At 45.6% G+C, this 16,674-nt stretch overlaps 1 protein-coding gene across 1 annotated transcript in view; it reads left to right on the top strand.

Moving 5' to 3' along the window:
• Positions 1 to 16,674, top strand: part of ARHGEF3 (Rho guanine nucleotide exchange factor 3) — a 220,129-nt gene that overhangs the window by 88,804 nt on the left and 114,651 nt on the right. The window contains 1 exon segment of the mRNA XM_051979161.1: positions 15,076 to 15,138. Within this exon segment, the coding sequence (XP_051835121.1) occupies positions 15,076 to 15,138 (63 nt within the window).

The raw sequence follows: 16,674 nt of genomic DNA, 5'->3' as shown, positions 1-16,674 counted from the left end.
ATTTATCGAACAAAGTCTTATGTAAAAATTCCAGACCTTGTAATCTCTGGAACTTTTGACTGATCCATCCCAGAATCCCTGGTTTTGCCCAATCTCTTTCCATCCATTCATCTTTTCAATCCATCTGATCAGTTAATAAGACTTTTATTATATACCTTCTAGGTGAGAGATTCTGTGTTAAGCAATATGATTGAGAAGAGATGGATGAGATTTTTTACTGTCCTCAAAAATTTCCAATCTTAAAAGGAAAGATAAGATGTTTTTTATAAGACCAGTACTTTTAATTCATTTATTTGTTAGCGGATCTGCAATTTTATGTACATCTCAGTACAGAACAGCACCATTTCAGAGAGAGGCCCAGGGCACAGAGAGGTTAGCAGATTTCCTGGGGGTCCCATGGCCAGTATATGTCAGAGATGGACCTGGAACTCAGGTCTTTCTTTCCATCACACCCTGATGCTTCTAGTTTGTAATATGAAGCAGAATACTTACTAATTCATTTTCTGGTTAAGTCACAAACAAATATTAAACACCTGCTGTATGCAATATGCTGTGGAACATAGCAGAACCCAAAGTACTTCTTGCGTTGACATTCAGTTAATCAATCAATGAACATTATTAAGTGCCTTGTGTTTGCCAGCTACTATGCTGAGATTAGGGATAAAGTTACAAAAAGGGAAAAGTTCCTGCTGTCAGGGACTCATGTAAAAGGCAGCATTTGATCTGAGGTTTGAAGGATGCCAGGGAGTCCAACAGGCAGAGATGAAGAGGGAGGGCATTCCAGATGTAGCCGAGAACCAATACATCGTGAAACCTTTATTAAGCACCTCCTTCAAATTGTGAAATCTTTATTAAGCACCAGCTTTAAATCACGAAACTTTTATTAAGCACCACCTGTAAATCATGAATCTTTTATTAAACTTTAAATCATGAAATCTTTATTAAGCACCAACTGTAAGTCATGAAACATTAAATACCAGCTTCAAATCATGAACCCTTTATTAAGCACCACATGGTGTGGTGGCCAGTGCGGATTCCAGGACAATACACTTACCCTCAAGGAACTTACACTCTAGTTAAATCCTAAAATTGAATGGGACCTAAGATTTCAGAACCCCTTCATTCTATCCTCTGGACAGCATCACGAGAGCTGCGGTAGCCATTCTGCCACCTGGACCAAAAACTATGCTGGAAATTTTAACCCTTTCAGCTCAGAACTTCTGCCCTGGGATTCCTCTGTTCTAGATGGTGATGGCTCCGTCCTGGCCCCCTATTTCAGATGCTTCCCATCCATCTGCTCGCCATCTTGTTTCCTCCAATTCTGAGACCCTGATTATGTCAGCTCTGCTAAATGTTCCTGAATTAAGTCCATCTGTCTGGTCCCCCTGGGCTCACTCACCCTCCCTGTGACCAAGGGCCCCTCCCTGATCACCTCCAATCTCCTATTTAAGATGTCTCCAAAGTCTCAGTGCAAAAGCAAATACTATTTTGCTTCTATATTTGTATCTCCCGCACTCAGCACATTGTTTTATATGTAATAAGCATTTAATAGATGCTTCTTCATTTATTCCTTCATTCTGGAGAAAACTGACACTCAGCCAAGCCAATCAATTTTCCCATAGTCTCATAATAAATAACAGAGCCAGCATTTTGACCCAGTTCCCTGATTAAATAAGGTATTTAGATTAAGGTATTTAAATAAGGAATCAACAAAATGCTACCTAAAATTTGAGACAGGAGAAATTACTTCTAACTAAAGCAGGGACTGGCTTTTGGTCTTTGTAACCCTAGCTCCTAGCACAGTGCTTGGTATATAGTGGATGCTTAATAAATGCTTATTGATTGTTATAAGCAGGTGCCCAATAAATGCTTACCCATTTATTGGTTGCTTGACCGTAATTCTGTTCTGGGTACTTTGCCTTTCTGTATGAGGAAGTTCTGCATTTTCTTCTGTGTGACCATTGATAGGAGGAGGGATAGCGGCACCAGAAGGATGGGGAAGCACTGATGGACAGAAGGAGATTTCAGTGAACAAAATCCCTATTGATAGGGATGTGTGTATGTGACCAGGGTGGGGGTGACTTAAGGGGTTCAGAGAATGGTAAATAGTATACTTTGGCTGGAAAATCAGGTACTTAAGAGAATACCAGAGAGGCCCGGAACAAAGATCAAAAAGGGCCTTGAACGACATTCTAAGGAGTTTGGCTTCTCTGTGGGGAGCAGGGAACTACTGAAGGTGTTTGAAAAGGGGACGTATTTCAGAGCCATGCATGGTTCAGGAGGACAAGTTGGCTTAGAGAGAGAAAATGAAAACTATAGTGAAAGGATGGGCAGTAGCCATCTTCCAGGGTAACCATCGGTCCATGGAGCTTAGTGGGTTCCCAAATAATCAGGAAGGGAATAAGCATTTATTAAACACCTACTGTTTGGGGCCACATTTGACCTCAGATCTTCCTGACTCCAGGGCCAGCACTCTCCAGTGAGCCACCCAGCTGCCTCTGGTTCTGTATCAGTAAACGTGCTTAGTGTTCCCAGCACTTTCGTGCATGCAGTGGATACACACGGCAACTAATGTTTATTGAACCGAATGGTTCTCACATTTCTTCTGCTCTTCTTCTTCAAGGGCCCAGATCATGAAGCTTCTTGCGTATTTGGGGGGTATTTGTGGTGGGGAAACATTCAACAACGCACGAGGGGGGAGAAACAACCCAGCCACCGCTGAGTCTTCCCGCAAAAGCCGCGTCTCTCGGTCCACATTGGTCCACCCCTTTTCAACGCCCCTGTGACCAGAAAATAGGAAATTTCATCATTTGTAAACCAGTTTTCTCTAACAGAAAACTAGGCCCCTGAGGGCAGGGACTGGTGTTTCTATAGCCTTAGCGCTTCCCACTGTACCTGGCACATAGTAGGTCCTCAATACATTCACCTCCAAGATCAATCATAATCTTTTCTTTGATATTTAGAGATTTCCTAGGCTGGCCCTTCCTCCCTTCTCTCCCCTCTCTTCCACACGTCCTCATCCGGAAGGCCCTTCCGCACGACCCTCCCTCTCCCACTCCATGCGGGGCTGTCTGCCAGGCTTGCGGTGCTCTCCCTCCCTTCTTCCTGGGAACTTCCCTGGCTTCTTCCCGAATGCTCAGGTAGCTCCTTCTGTGGGAAGCCTTTCCTCTTGTCCCTGGCTACTAACACCTTCCCCTCTCAGACTGCCTTTACTGGACTCTGTGTGTTTGTGTGTCTGTCTGTCTCTTTCTTATGTACACACACACACACACACACACACACACACACACACACACACACACACCCCTAGTTGTCTCCCCCATTAGAATATAATATTCTAGAGGACAGGGGCTGTTTTTGCCTTTCTGTGTACCTCCAGCACTTAGCAGAGTCTAGCACATAGTAGGTGCTTAACAAATAAAATATTGTTTTTTTGGTACCTACGACCATGTTCTTAAATAGAATGCCAGCTCCTGGGCACGGGAACTCTCATTTGGGTTGGCAAACTGGCATAGTGCCTGGCACTTAAGAAATGTTTATCACTTGATAGACTGACCGATCTGTCCATCAGTTAGGGGCAGCCTGGGGATGCAATGGATAGAGCACCAGCCCTGAGTCAGGAGGACCTGAGTTCAAATCTGTCCTCGGACACAAAACACTTCCTAGCTGTGTGACTCTGGGTAAGTCACTTACCCCCAATTGCCTCAGCAAGGAAAAAAAATGTTTATCACTTGATTGATCACAATTCCAGCAGGATGTTCTGCCCGCCTACTGGTGGGGCGAGGACTGTGGGGGGTCCCCGAGCTCCCTCAGAAGACTCTCCTCTCATTAGAGGCCCCGTTGCCCAGGAAGGTGCCAGGAGCGAGCTGAAGGCCTCCCCTCAGCGGGCCAGCTACAACATTCTCGGAGCCTCAGCTACACGTGGTCTCCCGGCCCAAGATCAGCGATTCTCGCTCTGCTTTGAAACCTTGAGCAGAGGTTTTACCGGGGAAGAGTATTCTTGTCTCCCTGCCCGTCGATGGCTGACCGCAACTCTCTTGGTCCCAACTTCACAGAGCACGATGGAGCTGCCACGAAGGGGGCGTCCCGGATGCTCGGCGCCCCAAACCCTCGGAGGGCTCCCCCCTCCCCCTGCTAATTCTGGGCTGCTCGGGACACACACCTCTCTTTAAAGACATCTGCTGAACAAAAATGCAAATTCAGTCATGTCTGACAACTTTCTAGATATTCTGAAAAAGCAACAGCCTCGGGACGGGTTTGTTATTGTTCCATCGTGGGCCTCCATCAAGCCTGGCTCAGCTCACGGTCGTTTCCCTGCCAAGAGCTTCGCTGTGAGCCTGGCCGTTTCGCAGAGCCTCTGTCTGTCCATCTGTCCATCCGTCCGTCCAAGCCTCCCTTCCACGGCGCACGGGTCGGGTGCTTTTCCTTTGTTCTAGAACTTCCCAGGGCGGCAGCCACATGGTACCAGTAAGGAGAGCGCTGCCCTTGGAGCGCCAGGACCTGGGTTCTCTCGCACTAGAGCAGGGACTGTTTTTGTCTTTCTTTGTATCCCCAGCACATAGCGCAGTGTCTCGCACCCAGTAGGGACTTAATTACTGCTTGTCTGCGTGATTCAAAGCCCGCTTCGGGCTGTCCCCCCAGCCGGAGTTCTCTTGCTCCTTGCCTCCCACTCTGGGAGCCCCCGTTTCTTGTCAGACGATCCTCGGGCCCGTCTTCTCAATAGAGTCTTTCCCACATCCCCCCAGTGGCTTATCCATTAAGAGAGCCTTCTTAGTCACTGTATATTTGGCTGCTCTGGGTGTGTGTTAACTTGGTATTTTTGCTGTACGTATTTATGTATGTGCCCATTTAGAATGCAAACTCTGGTCATAGAGATTCTTCCATTGGTGGCGTTGGGTACTTGTGTCCCCAGCGTCTGTACACAGTCGGCGCTTAGCAGATGCTTGTGGATCGATTAATTCGTTTTGTCACTTACTACATGGAGAGATCATTGTTTCTTTCAGAGCGTCGATTTCCTGTAAATGTGTAAAATAAGGAAGCAGGTGCTTCTAAGCTCAAATGCTTTAGATGTAATTCCTGGTCCTTAGAACCTTCCTAGGATGGGCTGGGGTGTGTGTGTGTGTGTGTGTGTGTGTGTGTGTGTGTGTGTGTGTGAGAGAGAGAGAGAGAGAGAGAGAGAGAGAGAGAGAGAGAGAGAAACAGAGAGAGACAGAGAGAGAGAGGAAGAGAAGAGAAGAGAAAGAAAGAGGAAGGAAGAAAGGGAGAGAGGAAAGAAAGAAAGAAGAAAGAAGGAAGGAAAAAAAGAAGGGAGAGAGCTAGAGGAAGATACCCCTCCCCCCAATGTTAAATACCTCTTAACCTCCTTAACTTCATTGGTGCTCACCATGTTCCACCCAGGACTCTCTCTTTTTCCTGTCCTTTTCTCAACTGACTTTATATTTGCTTTTTCCATTATTTATTCAAGGGCCTACTTGGGGCAGGGGCTACTTCAATTGTTTTGTTCTGATGGCCACACTCCTTTACCCTTAGAAGGTGCTTAATAAATGCTTATTGAGTTGAAAGATATGTTCTTTGGGCCAGTGCTAAGTGGTTATAAATCTTAAACTACCACAGGCCCTAAGTAATCAAACTTGGGGCCCCCTCAAGGGTCACTAGAGGGAGATGGCATGGTGGTTCCCCTTAGTGGTTACGGCCTATTTCCAGGGTTGACCTATCTGAAAGAAAGAGTACAGGTCATAGCAGTCAGTTACTATTTATTAGGCACCTATGGTGTGCCAGGCTCTGAACAAAGGGCCGAGAAATATCATTGATGGAACTCTTCATTGGGAAGAGAGGAATGCCAGTCACATGGCAAGAGTAAGGGAGAACAGGGGGACCCTCCTTCCCAGGAAATGGAAAGAGACCCCCAGAAAGGCTTCTAGCATTGGGACGATCCTCCCCCAAAGCACGATGCCCGGCACACATTGAGTGCTCCGTGAATGCTTGTTGATTCACTGACTGACTTTCTGACTCAGGAGCTTCCTCTTTCTCCACTCTACCATGACAATTTCGAATTTGTAGCTCACAACAGTGCCATGAGTGGGTGCTGTTATCATCCCCATTTCACAGATGAGGAAACTGAGGCAGACAGAACATAAGTCACTTGCCCAGAGTCACCCCACAAGTGAGTAGATGAGGAGGAATTTGAAGTCAGGTCTTGCTGACTCCCAGCCCGAGTACTGTGCTCTATTGCGCCCCTGTGCCCATCTCGTTACAGTCCATTAAATCCCTTCTTCCTAGTGGGCTTTTCCACCTGCCGTTGCATCCACAGGTCTCATCTCCCCAGAGAGCATCCTTCCTGGGGCTGGGAGCTGTGGAAATGTACAGCTATTCATAATCAGCCCTCCCGCCCGCAGTAATGAGAACTTGCTGCTCTTAATGAGATTTGGCTCCTATTAGGAGCCAATTACGGAAGTCTCCTATTAGTGTTCTTTGTCAAACTAAGAGAGGGGGAGAGACAGAGACAGAGGTGAAAGAGAAATAGAGACAGAGGTGAAAGAGAGACTTAGAGACAGAGAGGAGACAGAGGTGAAAGACAAAGACAGAGGTAAGAGAGAGAATTAGATACAGAGGCAGAGACAGACAAAGAGAAGAGAGACAGATTGAGAGACAGATAGAGAAAGAGGTGAAAGAAAGACTTAGAGGCAGACAGAGAGGAGAGAGAGATAGAGAAAGAGAGACTGGGCGAGATAAGAGACAGAGATAAAGATTGAGTAAGAGCTCGCTGGATGGACAGAGGAGGATTTCAAGGAGACAATCAAGGTGTCTGCTCTGCTTCTGCCCTCTGTCCATCCTGTGTAGACAGATCACCCTCTCTGGACTTAAGACATTCTACTAGATCAGCTTAACTGATGTTATCAATGAAGCAGGTGCACCTGCTCCTGTCCTTCATTTGGCACACACACCACTGGGATCACGGTCATGGTCGTCAACCTTTCTGAGCCTCAGTTTCCTTCTCTGTAAAATGAAACAACCGGGCTGCTGGTCCCTGGACTCCCTTCATCCTCTGGATCCGGACTAGGATGGAATCAGATCTGCTGCGGAGCAGCTTGTCGGTCCCCGAGCCCCTCTGGAACAGCCTGACCAGGGAAAGGCCCAGGAGAAGTGGAAAGGGTGGATGAGGTGCAGGGCCCTGGATACTGGTAGAAGGAAAGTACAGGAACCTCGAAGAGGAGGAGGAGGGGGGGAGAAAAGGAAGAGGGAGGGGGACAGATGGGGGAAGATAGGAGAAGGGGAAGAGTCAGAGAGAGAGGAAGATGGGAGGAGGAGGAAGAAGAGGAGTCAGAGGGTCCCAGTTTTTCTGCCCACATTCCAACTTCTCCCAAATGCTGCCATCTTCAGATCCATCCACGCTCGGCAGGCTGGTGCCACGTCCGGCTAAGGCAAGGACAGGGACATCAAATCCTTCTTAATCTCTCAGAAGAAGGCTCGGGTGGAGGTCAAGGCCTCAGAACCCCTCGCGACTATGGAAGCCTTGGGCCAACCAAGATATTTAATAATATTTAATAAGTATTAATAATAATATAATAAAAGGTCAGGACCTGTTTTGAATTTAATAGTTTAAAACAACTAATTAGGAATCATTTATTAGCACGTGGTAGAGACTACATTTCTATCAATGGATGGAGCTCCTTGAGTAACTTTGCTACTAAATAGAAAAAAAAAATACAAAAAGAAAAATAGAAAAAAATCACTAGGATTAAATAATAGAATTGTCCTAATCAGTTCAAGCTGGGCAATTTCAAATCAAGCCCAACACTGTCTCAGAGAAGAGCAAAAGTAACAATTAAGGGAAGGCACTTTGGGAGCCCTGTTTAATAGAAACATTTGCCTTTGTCTATTTTGTTTAACGTCTCTTAGCCACGTGAGCCTCAGTTTCCTCATCTGTGAAATGGAAGCAATAGTACCCGCCGCATGTATCTCCCAGATTTGTCATGGGGGATAGAGCTGAAAGAGAGACAGAGACACAGATGAAAGAGAGACTCAGAGACAGACAGTGACAGAGACTGAAAGATACAATCAGAGACAGAAGTGAGAGATAGAGGTGAGAGATTTAGAGATAGAGAGGAGACAGACAGAGGTGAAAGAGAGACAGAGACAGAGGTAAGAGAGAGACTTAGATACAGATGTTCTGTAAATTTTAACCCACAGCCCACACGAGAAAGGTCATCCCCATTGTTGTGATTTATCGGAGCCCTGATTAATGCCACGGCTAAGTGGCCATTTCCTGACAGAGTCGTCTGCCCTTTCCTGAGGAACGAGAGCCGCAAGCTTGAATTAGGCCGGCCGAGGGGAGGGCGTGGTGGGGCGTCTGCCTTGTTGGTGGGGAGTGGTCCTTCAAGGCCACATCTGCAGGACTGAATTAGCTCTGAGGATCTCTTCCTTTGACATGTGCCAGAAAACCTCACGTCCTACTGAGCCGAAACCCCAAAGAGATCAAAGAAAGAGGAAAAGGACGCGTGTGCAGCTCTTTTGGGGTGTCCCAAACTGGCAAACCGAGGGCCCCTGCCTAGAGTGGAATTGGGCCGTAGAAAAAAGCAAAAGAGGCAGATCAGAGGAAACTTGAAGACGTGACTGAACTGATGCAGCCGGCGAGGAGCAGAAGTTCAGCACTCATTTGCGGTGTTCTATTTGGCCATCTTCCTATGTCAGCCTTAACTTACCCAGACTGAGCACTGGGAGAGCTCTTTCACGACAGCTTTTGTTTTCTCTGTCCCAATTAACCTTTTGGTCTTTTATTGCTAATCACAACAGCTGTTATTTCTGCAGCCCTTTTGGGTTGGCAAAACTACTTGTGCACCCTCACGACAACTTTATTGTGGTTCGGTTGTGTCCCTATGGACCATATCACGTCAATACCGTCTATGGGTTTTCCTGGCAAAGACGTTTCCTCGTCCAGTGGATTGAATAGCTGACAAAAATTGTCTTGCCCAGGGCACACAACTAACACGTTTCTGAGGCGGGATCTGAATCCAGGCCTTCCTGACTCCAAGTGCAGAGCTTTGGACTTAGGAAACCAGGAATTAACATTATTTATGTTGAATTGTATTTTTATTTGCTGTTATCATATTGATTTATATCATTGTAATACACTAATCTACACCATGCTAATATTTATTTATATTATTGTGCTATATTTATACTATATTGTGCTATGTAACATGATAATATTAATATATGATTGCTATATATTTCCCTATCAATTTTTAATTTTAGTGTTAGGCTTAATTTCAGATCGACTAGCTTGATTAGTGACAGGAAAATTGTGTTATTTAATCACAATATTTTTTTTTTATTTAGTAACAAAGCGGGTAGGATCGAGGGCGTAGGTACCCCCACTCTGGAGGAGAGAAGGACCTCTGCCTCTGGGAGTAGGGGGAAGGAGGAGAGAGGGAGTGAGAATGCCAAGTTTGGAGGCCTGGAGGAAAGTCGCTGAAAGGGCCCTCGATCTCCTCCATGAAGTGGGAGGCTGGGTCATCTTGGAGACAGGAACAGGAACCATCTCTATTAACTTCAGCTGCTCTGTAAACATTCCCTCTGCCCTCCTGGCACTCACATGGTGCCAGGCGTTTAGGTGCCCCAGCTGCTGGGAGGGGAGCCTTTGCTTACTTAAAAAACAAAGATCTTGGCTGTTCCCTGGACTTGTTTTTTCATCCAGAAACATCTGATCGGGAGGATTTCAGCAACGAGAACCCTTCGCTTTGGGGATTTTCATTCGATCTGAAAGGCCTCATCAGCACAAGGAAAAGGCCTATTTTTTGGTTTACCAAAATGCTCTTTTTTCCCCTACTATTCCATCTACTTCACTCCTTACTTACAATCTCTTTTCTCTCCATTATCTTCCTTTCCTCCTTCTCCCATTTCCTTCTCTCTCTCTTTTTTTAAATAGCTTTTTATTTACAAGATATATGCCTGGGTAATTTTTCAGCATTGACCCTTGCAAAACCTCCTTCTGTTCCAACTTTGCCCCTCCTTCCTCCCACCTCCTTCCCAGATGGCAGATTGACCAATACATCCCATTTCCTTCTTTTCCTCCCTCTTCTTCCTTTCTCCTCTCTCTCTCTTTCTTTCTCTCTCTCTCTCTCTCTCTCTCTCTCTCTCTCTCTCTCTCTCTCTCTCTCTCTCTCCTCCTCCTCCTCCTCCTCCTCCTCCTTCTCCTCCTTCTTCTTCTTTCTTTCTTTCTTTCTTTCTTTCTTTCTTTCTTTCTTTCTTTCTTTCTTTCTTTCTTTCTTTCTTTCTTTCTTTCTTTCTTCTTCTTTCTTTCTTTCTTTCTTTCTTTCTTTCTTTCTTCTTTCTTTCTTTCTTTCTTTCTTTCTTTCTTTCTTTCTTTCTTTCTTTCTTTCTTTCTTTCTTTCTTTCTTTCTTCCTTCCTTCCTTTCTTCCTTTCCTCCTCTGAAAGTTAGAGCTTTCCAGAGAAAAATAGCTCCTGTTGTCTCCAGGTCATCCTTGACCTTGCAATATCAAACAGACAAACACATCCAAATATATCTTTCAGTCATTTCCCATCATGACCCAGCAATCCGACAAAAATGGTCTAAAGTTTCTGCTCTGAAAGTGAATAGTAAAAGTGAGGATGACTCTGGCATTTCTGATCCAAAAAAGGAAGTGGCTGTCAGGGCTAATTCAGTCTTTCTTTTTCCCTGAGGCAATTGGGGTTAAGTGACTTGCCCAGGATCACACAGCCAGGAAGTGTTAAGTGTCTGAGGCCAGATTTGAACTCAGGTCCTCCTGACTTCAGGGCTGGTGCTCACTAATTACGTCTTGAGAGTGAATTAATGAATTTCAGAAAGACATGTTTAACCAAAGGACATTTTGTCATCGAATTCTCTTAGTGGGGTCCAAACTTGTACCCAGTGACACCTTGATCACTCTCAAGTGACAGCTGGAGAGCTCAGTGTATCTACTAGGCCTGGAATCAGGAAAAACCTGGGTTCATATCCAGCCTTAGATGTTTACCAACTATGTGACCCTGAGCAAGTCATTTTATCTCTATTTACCTCAGTTTCCTCATCTGTAAAGTAGGGATAATAAGAGCGCCTCCTCAGGATTGTTGTGAAGATCAAATATTATCACATTTGCAAAATGCATAATTAATACTATAATCTTATTCCCCCCATTGTCTAGATATATTCTTAGATGTTCAGATGCCTTTAAGTAATAAAGTCTTCATTTTCTGGCTGGGATTTTCTTACTTTTTAGTTTCCAGTTTTATTTTCAGTGAAGTTACCAATGAAATTGGTTTTCCAAGCTTTAGAGTGATTCTCATAGATTGAGTTCAATGTTTTAAAGCCGATTGTAGCGTGTCGTTTGTTGTTAGGTGGGGGAGGGCCCAGAGGAAGGGAGAGAGTTTGGAATTCAAAATTAAAAAAAAAAAGAATTATTTAAAATCTTTTTAAAAACAAGAAATCAGATCCTAGTTCTTAGAGTTGGAAAGGACTTTAATCCAGCTCTTTCATTTTACAGAGAGATAGCTCAGTAAGTTAAGTCATATAAGTAGGAAATAGCCAAGGCAGGATTTCTATCAAAATCTGCCTCGAGATACAAGATTCTTCCCCTCACACTGTAGCTGCCTAAAAGGAAAGCAATCTCATTGCCATGTCTCCTATTTAGTAAATACAGCTCCTTTTTCATTTTAGGTTGTGTTTTTGTGTATGAGGGGAATCTGAAAGACTTCTTCATGTGAACATCTACCCATCCATCTATTCATCTATCTATCTATCTATCTATCTATCTATCCATCCCTCCATCCCTCCATCCACCCATCTACCTACCCATCCATCCATCTATCCACTCACCCATCCATCCTTCTATCCATCTATTCATCCATTATCCATCCATCCATCCACTCACCATCCATCCTTCTATCCATCCATTATCCATCCATCCATCCATCTATCCACTCACCCATCCTTCCGTCCATCTATCCATCCATGCACACGGCTGAGAGAACACTGGTTTCCTCAATAGTAAAAACCTGGACAAGGATTATGTCTCTGGGCAAAGAAAATCAGTTCTGTTTGGGACATGTTGGGTTTAGGATGCCTTTGAGACACTGAGTTTAAAATGTCCCATCAGTAACTGATGATTAGGAGTTGGATGGAGCCCAGGAGAAAGACTCAGGCAGGATATATGAGTCATTAACATAAAAATAATAATTGAATCCGTGAGAGCTGATGAGATAATCATGAGAAAAAAGAGAAGAGGAACCAGAATAGGCTCTGGGGGTCACCAGTAACAGTGACCTTCCTGAGGGCAAGGTCATCCTCTGCTCCTTTATATACCAAGTGCTTAGTGCTGTGCCTGGTATATCATGGGTATTTAATAAATGTTCATGAGTGACCAACCAGCAAAGGAAACTGAAGGAAGGGAAGATGGTTGAAGGAGAATTGAGGTGAAAATGTCACCAAATTCAAGAAGGATGAATGGTGAACACAGTCAAAGGAAAATCAGCTTGATGATTAGTCATTATAGCCAAGATTGAATGGGATTTGGGGGGACCATTCTGTCCTATATTAACCATGTTAATTTAAACTCTCATTTGGGAAAGTTCTCTTCTCCTCACAAGAGGATGCTTTGGGAAGTAGAGTTTATTTCTAGCGACGCGTTAGTTGGGATGGAACTTTGGATGTCAGGATGGAACCTCAGGGAACATTGGCTGGGCATTGCTCGCTGCCCTGTGCAGGTGTGTGCCTTTGGAGTTAAGAAGCGACTACTGAAGCTCGGTGGTGATGGTCACAGGCCACCGGGTTACACACGTGCGCGTGTGCACACGTGTTCTGAGCCCACTTGACCTTGGGACATGGAATGCTTTGTCAGCACAAGGTTGTGTTTGGATGAGAACAGTGCTCATCATCTCCCTGCGAGGGGAGGAGCAGAGGGGAGGGGATACTTAGCTATCCCTGTGAGGGAGGGGCCCCTGGGGAGCTGCCACCCGGGAGGTTCCGCAGATGCCAGGTGGGCACAGCTGGCCGCCGGGGCCTTCGGGGTGGATTTTCACAGTCCAAGTCCTCTCAGACCCAATCTGCCTCCGGCATTGCAGCAAGGCGGCTTTAAATCTGACAGCTCCATTATCCATGTCTGAGGATCATGGAAAATTACCCTGTCTTCTTCTGGACTATCGTTTATGGAGAGTTACACAGGGACACGTCATCTCCCTCCCTTCCTCCAGAGACGTGCCCTGCCCTGCCCTGCCCTGTCTGCCCCCCCACCCCGGAAAGCTCCTTGAGGTAAAGGTTGTGTGGCTGTTGTCACTGTCGCCCATAGGTAGAGACTGGAACCCCTCCTGTGATTCTGGGATACAGGGAACTCCCAAATGAGGAAACTTCCTCTCCCAGGACTGGTCTGTCCCTCCTCGGCTACTTTCAGTCTTAGAAAATTGCCAGGTGCAAAGGTGGAATTTGAACCCAGGATTTTCCATCTAGCTCATCTCGCCCCCTCTCCCCACTGGCACAGCTTCTCCTTTTGTTCAGGCCTCCATCCCCTCCTCAGGGATCTCCCGGCCTCCTCTCCCATCTCTCCGGTCCATCTTCCGAGGAGGAGCCGGAGCAGTTTCCCTTGAGTTCAGATCTGATCGTGTCCCTCTCATCTTGTAACTCCAGGGGCTTCTTGCCACCCCTGGGATCATAAGTAGAAACTTTTCTGCCTGGCCTGGAAAGCCCTTCACCGTTCGGTCCCAGCCTTTTGTGAGCCCTTAGCCCTTCTCCTCTACTTTGTTGACTGAGTCAAACCGACCTCCGTTTCTCAGCCACTTGGCTCCTTCTCCATGCGTATCGCCATCTTACCTCCCTGTCACAGAGTCCCTTTCCTCCTTGCGGCTCAAGCACCTTCTCCAGGGAGCTCTTCCCAATCCCCCCAGCTACTACCCCCAAACTCTCAGCTCTACATTTGGATTCTCAGCCAACTCTTTATGCTGCCTGTGATTTTATATACTGAGGTCTCCCCATTAGGATACAAACTGGCCTGGTGAGGGCCCGCGTGCTCCCCCTCCCAAAATGCCTTGCAAACTCAGGGCGTCGGAGCATAGCGAGCTTAAAATCTACGTGGCCAGAGCCACTGCCCGATGCCGTCTTAATGAATATTTCTTGATTAAGTGTCTGATGGTATTTATTGATCGGTGTCCACAATAGTTCTGGCACATAGCATGCTCTTTATGTGATTGATCAAAAAGGTTTATTGATCCGTCCTGGCAAATAATAAAGACAGGTGTGAGGGCAAAGGAGGAGATCTCAGTGCCACGAGAAACCTCTCTCACTTGAGGAAGATTTCTTCAAGGAAATGGCACTTGAGTTTGACCTTGAAGAAAGTGAGAAACTTCATGGGACGAAGATCAGGCAGGAGATGTGGGGAGTCTTTTGCAGGTGTAGGGATTTTGCATGAGCAGAAGGACAGAGATGAGAGAAGGGTAGAATATGAGCTGACCTCTTGAACTGTTGCACGGTGATTGGGACTCGTAGTATATAATATGAAGCTGAAAAATGGGCTGGAAAGTCTTGAGGACCAGGATCAGGAACTTTTTCTTTATTTAGTAGAACCACTTGAAGGTTTTTTCCTAATCAGAGCCATGTGTTTGGAAAATTTCTCAGGTTGTGCTATTAGAGAGGGATTAAAGTAGGAAGGTTTGAGGCTGGAAGACCAGATAGGTAGCTTAACAATTTAATTGATGAGGCCCTGAGTTAGGGACGGTCGCAGTGAGAAGAGAGAGGAGGGAAAGGATGAAAAGCCTGGGGAGAATCAAGCTGGGAAGGATTCTGGGGAGAATTGAGGATCTGGTACCTGATTGAGGGTGAAGGGTGAAGGGTGAAGGGTGAAGGGAGAGGATGGATTCCAAGATGACTTAGAATTGCTCCAATACAGATTGTCGGAGCCCAGTCGCTTCCCATAATTAGTTAGCCCGTCTCTGAGCTGAGCAGTATCCATAGCTAATGCTTTACATGCTGTGGGGAAATGATAAGGGCTGTGTACATTATTCGAGGGTTAGCGTTTTCTTTCCTCTTTGGTCTGAATGTAATCGAAACTTTTATTTCATTTGTTTTGTAGCGGAAACGGAAGCAGAGTACCCAAGATGAGGACGCCATCAGCTTGTGTAGTCTGGACGCGAGTGTAAGTCACATCTTTCCCATCTCGGGGACTTCTGTGCGTCGAGTTCATGGGGCTTGCTCCCTGAACGAGCTGGGAGGGATTCTGGGGAGGATTGAGGATCTGGTGCCTGATTGAGGGTGAAGGGAGAAGATGGATTTGTGGGTTCATGAAATCGGATCTTTAAAACGTGCCTTCGTTGTGGTAGAGAAAGACTGGCCAGTGGTGAGGGCCTGCGTGCTCCCCCTCCCAAAATGCCTCGCAAACTCAGGGCGTCAGAGCGTAGCGAGCTTAAAGTCCGCACGGCCAGAGCCCCACTGCCCGCTGCCGGGAGGTTTTGTCCTGGGGTTCTTAAAGCCAGACTTCTGCTGGGCCACGGAATGGGCCGGGGCATCTCGGGGGTCTGTGGCGGAGGAGGAAGCACTCTGGGCTCTTTGAATATGAACTTCCGTCAGCTCGGAAAACTGAGTAATCGTAGCTGGGATTCGAGGACCCATTTTGTCATGATGTGATTTAACAATAGTCCTTCCGTCTCAATTCAATTCTGTGAACGATGATTTAGGATTTACCATGCGCTACGCGCTCTGTTAAACACTGGGGATTCAGAAAGAGGCTAAAATAATTCTCTGAAAGCTTCCAAGTCCTTCCTCCACAATGCTGTAAAAGTAATCTCCCTGAGGCAGATGTGAACCTGTCACTGCTGCTCCATTACCCTCAGTGGCTCCCTTTGTCCTCCAAGCAGAGATCCATGCTTCCTAGCAGACCCTCCACAGCCCCATCTGCTACCTGCCTTTCCAGCCCCATCCCTCACACTCCTCTCCTTCATTAGAGTCACCCAGACCAGACCCTCCTCCCTCTCTCCATTCTCTCCCACTAATGATGATGATGATAGATATTCTCATTAGATACATTTTATTGGTATCTTTTCTTGTCACATTACCTCTATTTCCCCTGTATCTTTCCCTTCCTCTCTTACAGAGAGACATCTCATATAATCAATCTTATAATTTAATCATATAAATTATAAAAAGATTATTATAATGATTAATTATAATAAAATAATATAAATAATAAATCATTTAATTATACAAATAATAACATTTTTTAAAAAGAGAAAAAACTATCAACCTAATCAATCAACTCATTGGGGGGAGAGGGGAGAATCTGGAATCTCTGCAATGTTTCACACCCATGCTTAGATGGATGGATGGATAGATGGATAATATGTCTGTGTGTATGTGTGTGTGAGATACTTCAAATTTTGTACACTTGTGACCTATGGATTTCCTTTGATTTGGTTTTTACTGTAACACTGGGATACAGGTGCTATTATTTTTCCCATTTTACATAAGAACAAACTGAGACTGAGAGAGCTTAAGGGACTTGCCCAAGGTCTCATAGATAGGAGATTCCTGTTTTCCCTTTACTTGCTCTTGGTGTGTAGCTGTGGATTAGTCACTTACCTATTGGAGACCTGTTTTCTCATCCATAGAGTGAAGTTCATACCCCATTCTTCCCTAGTATAACGGCAACGCTTCATTCAATGAAGCAAGCACTTAT

The sequence above is a fragment of the Antechinus flavipes genome, chromosome 1 (genome assembly GCF_016432865.1).
Source record: "Antechinus flavipes isolate AdamAnt ecotype Samford, QLD, Australia chromosome 1, AdamAnt_v2, whole genome shotgun sequence".
Taxonomy (NCBI): domain Eukaryota; kingdom Metazoa; phylum Chordata; class Mammalia; order Dasyuromorphia; family Dasyuridae; genus Antechinus; species Antechinus flavipes.
The sequence above is the reverse complement of the archived record's forward strand: the minus strand, read 5'-3'. Positions and strand labels throughout refer to the sequence as shown.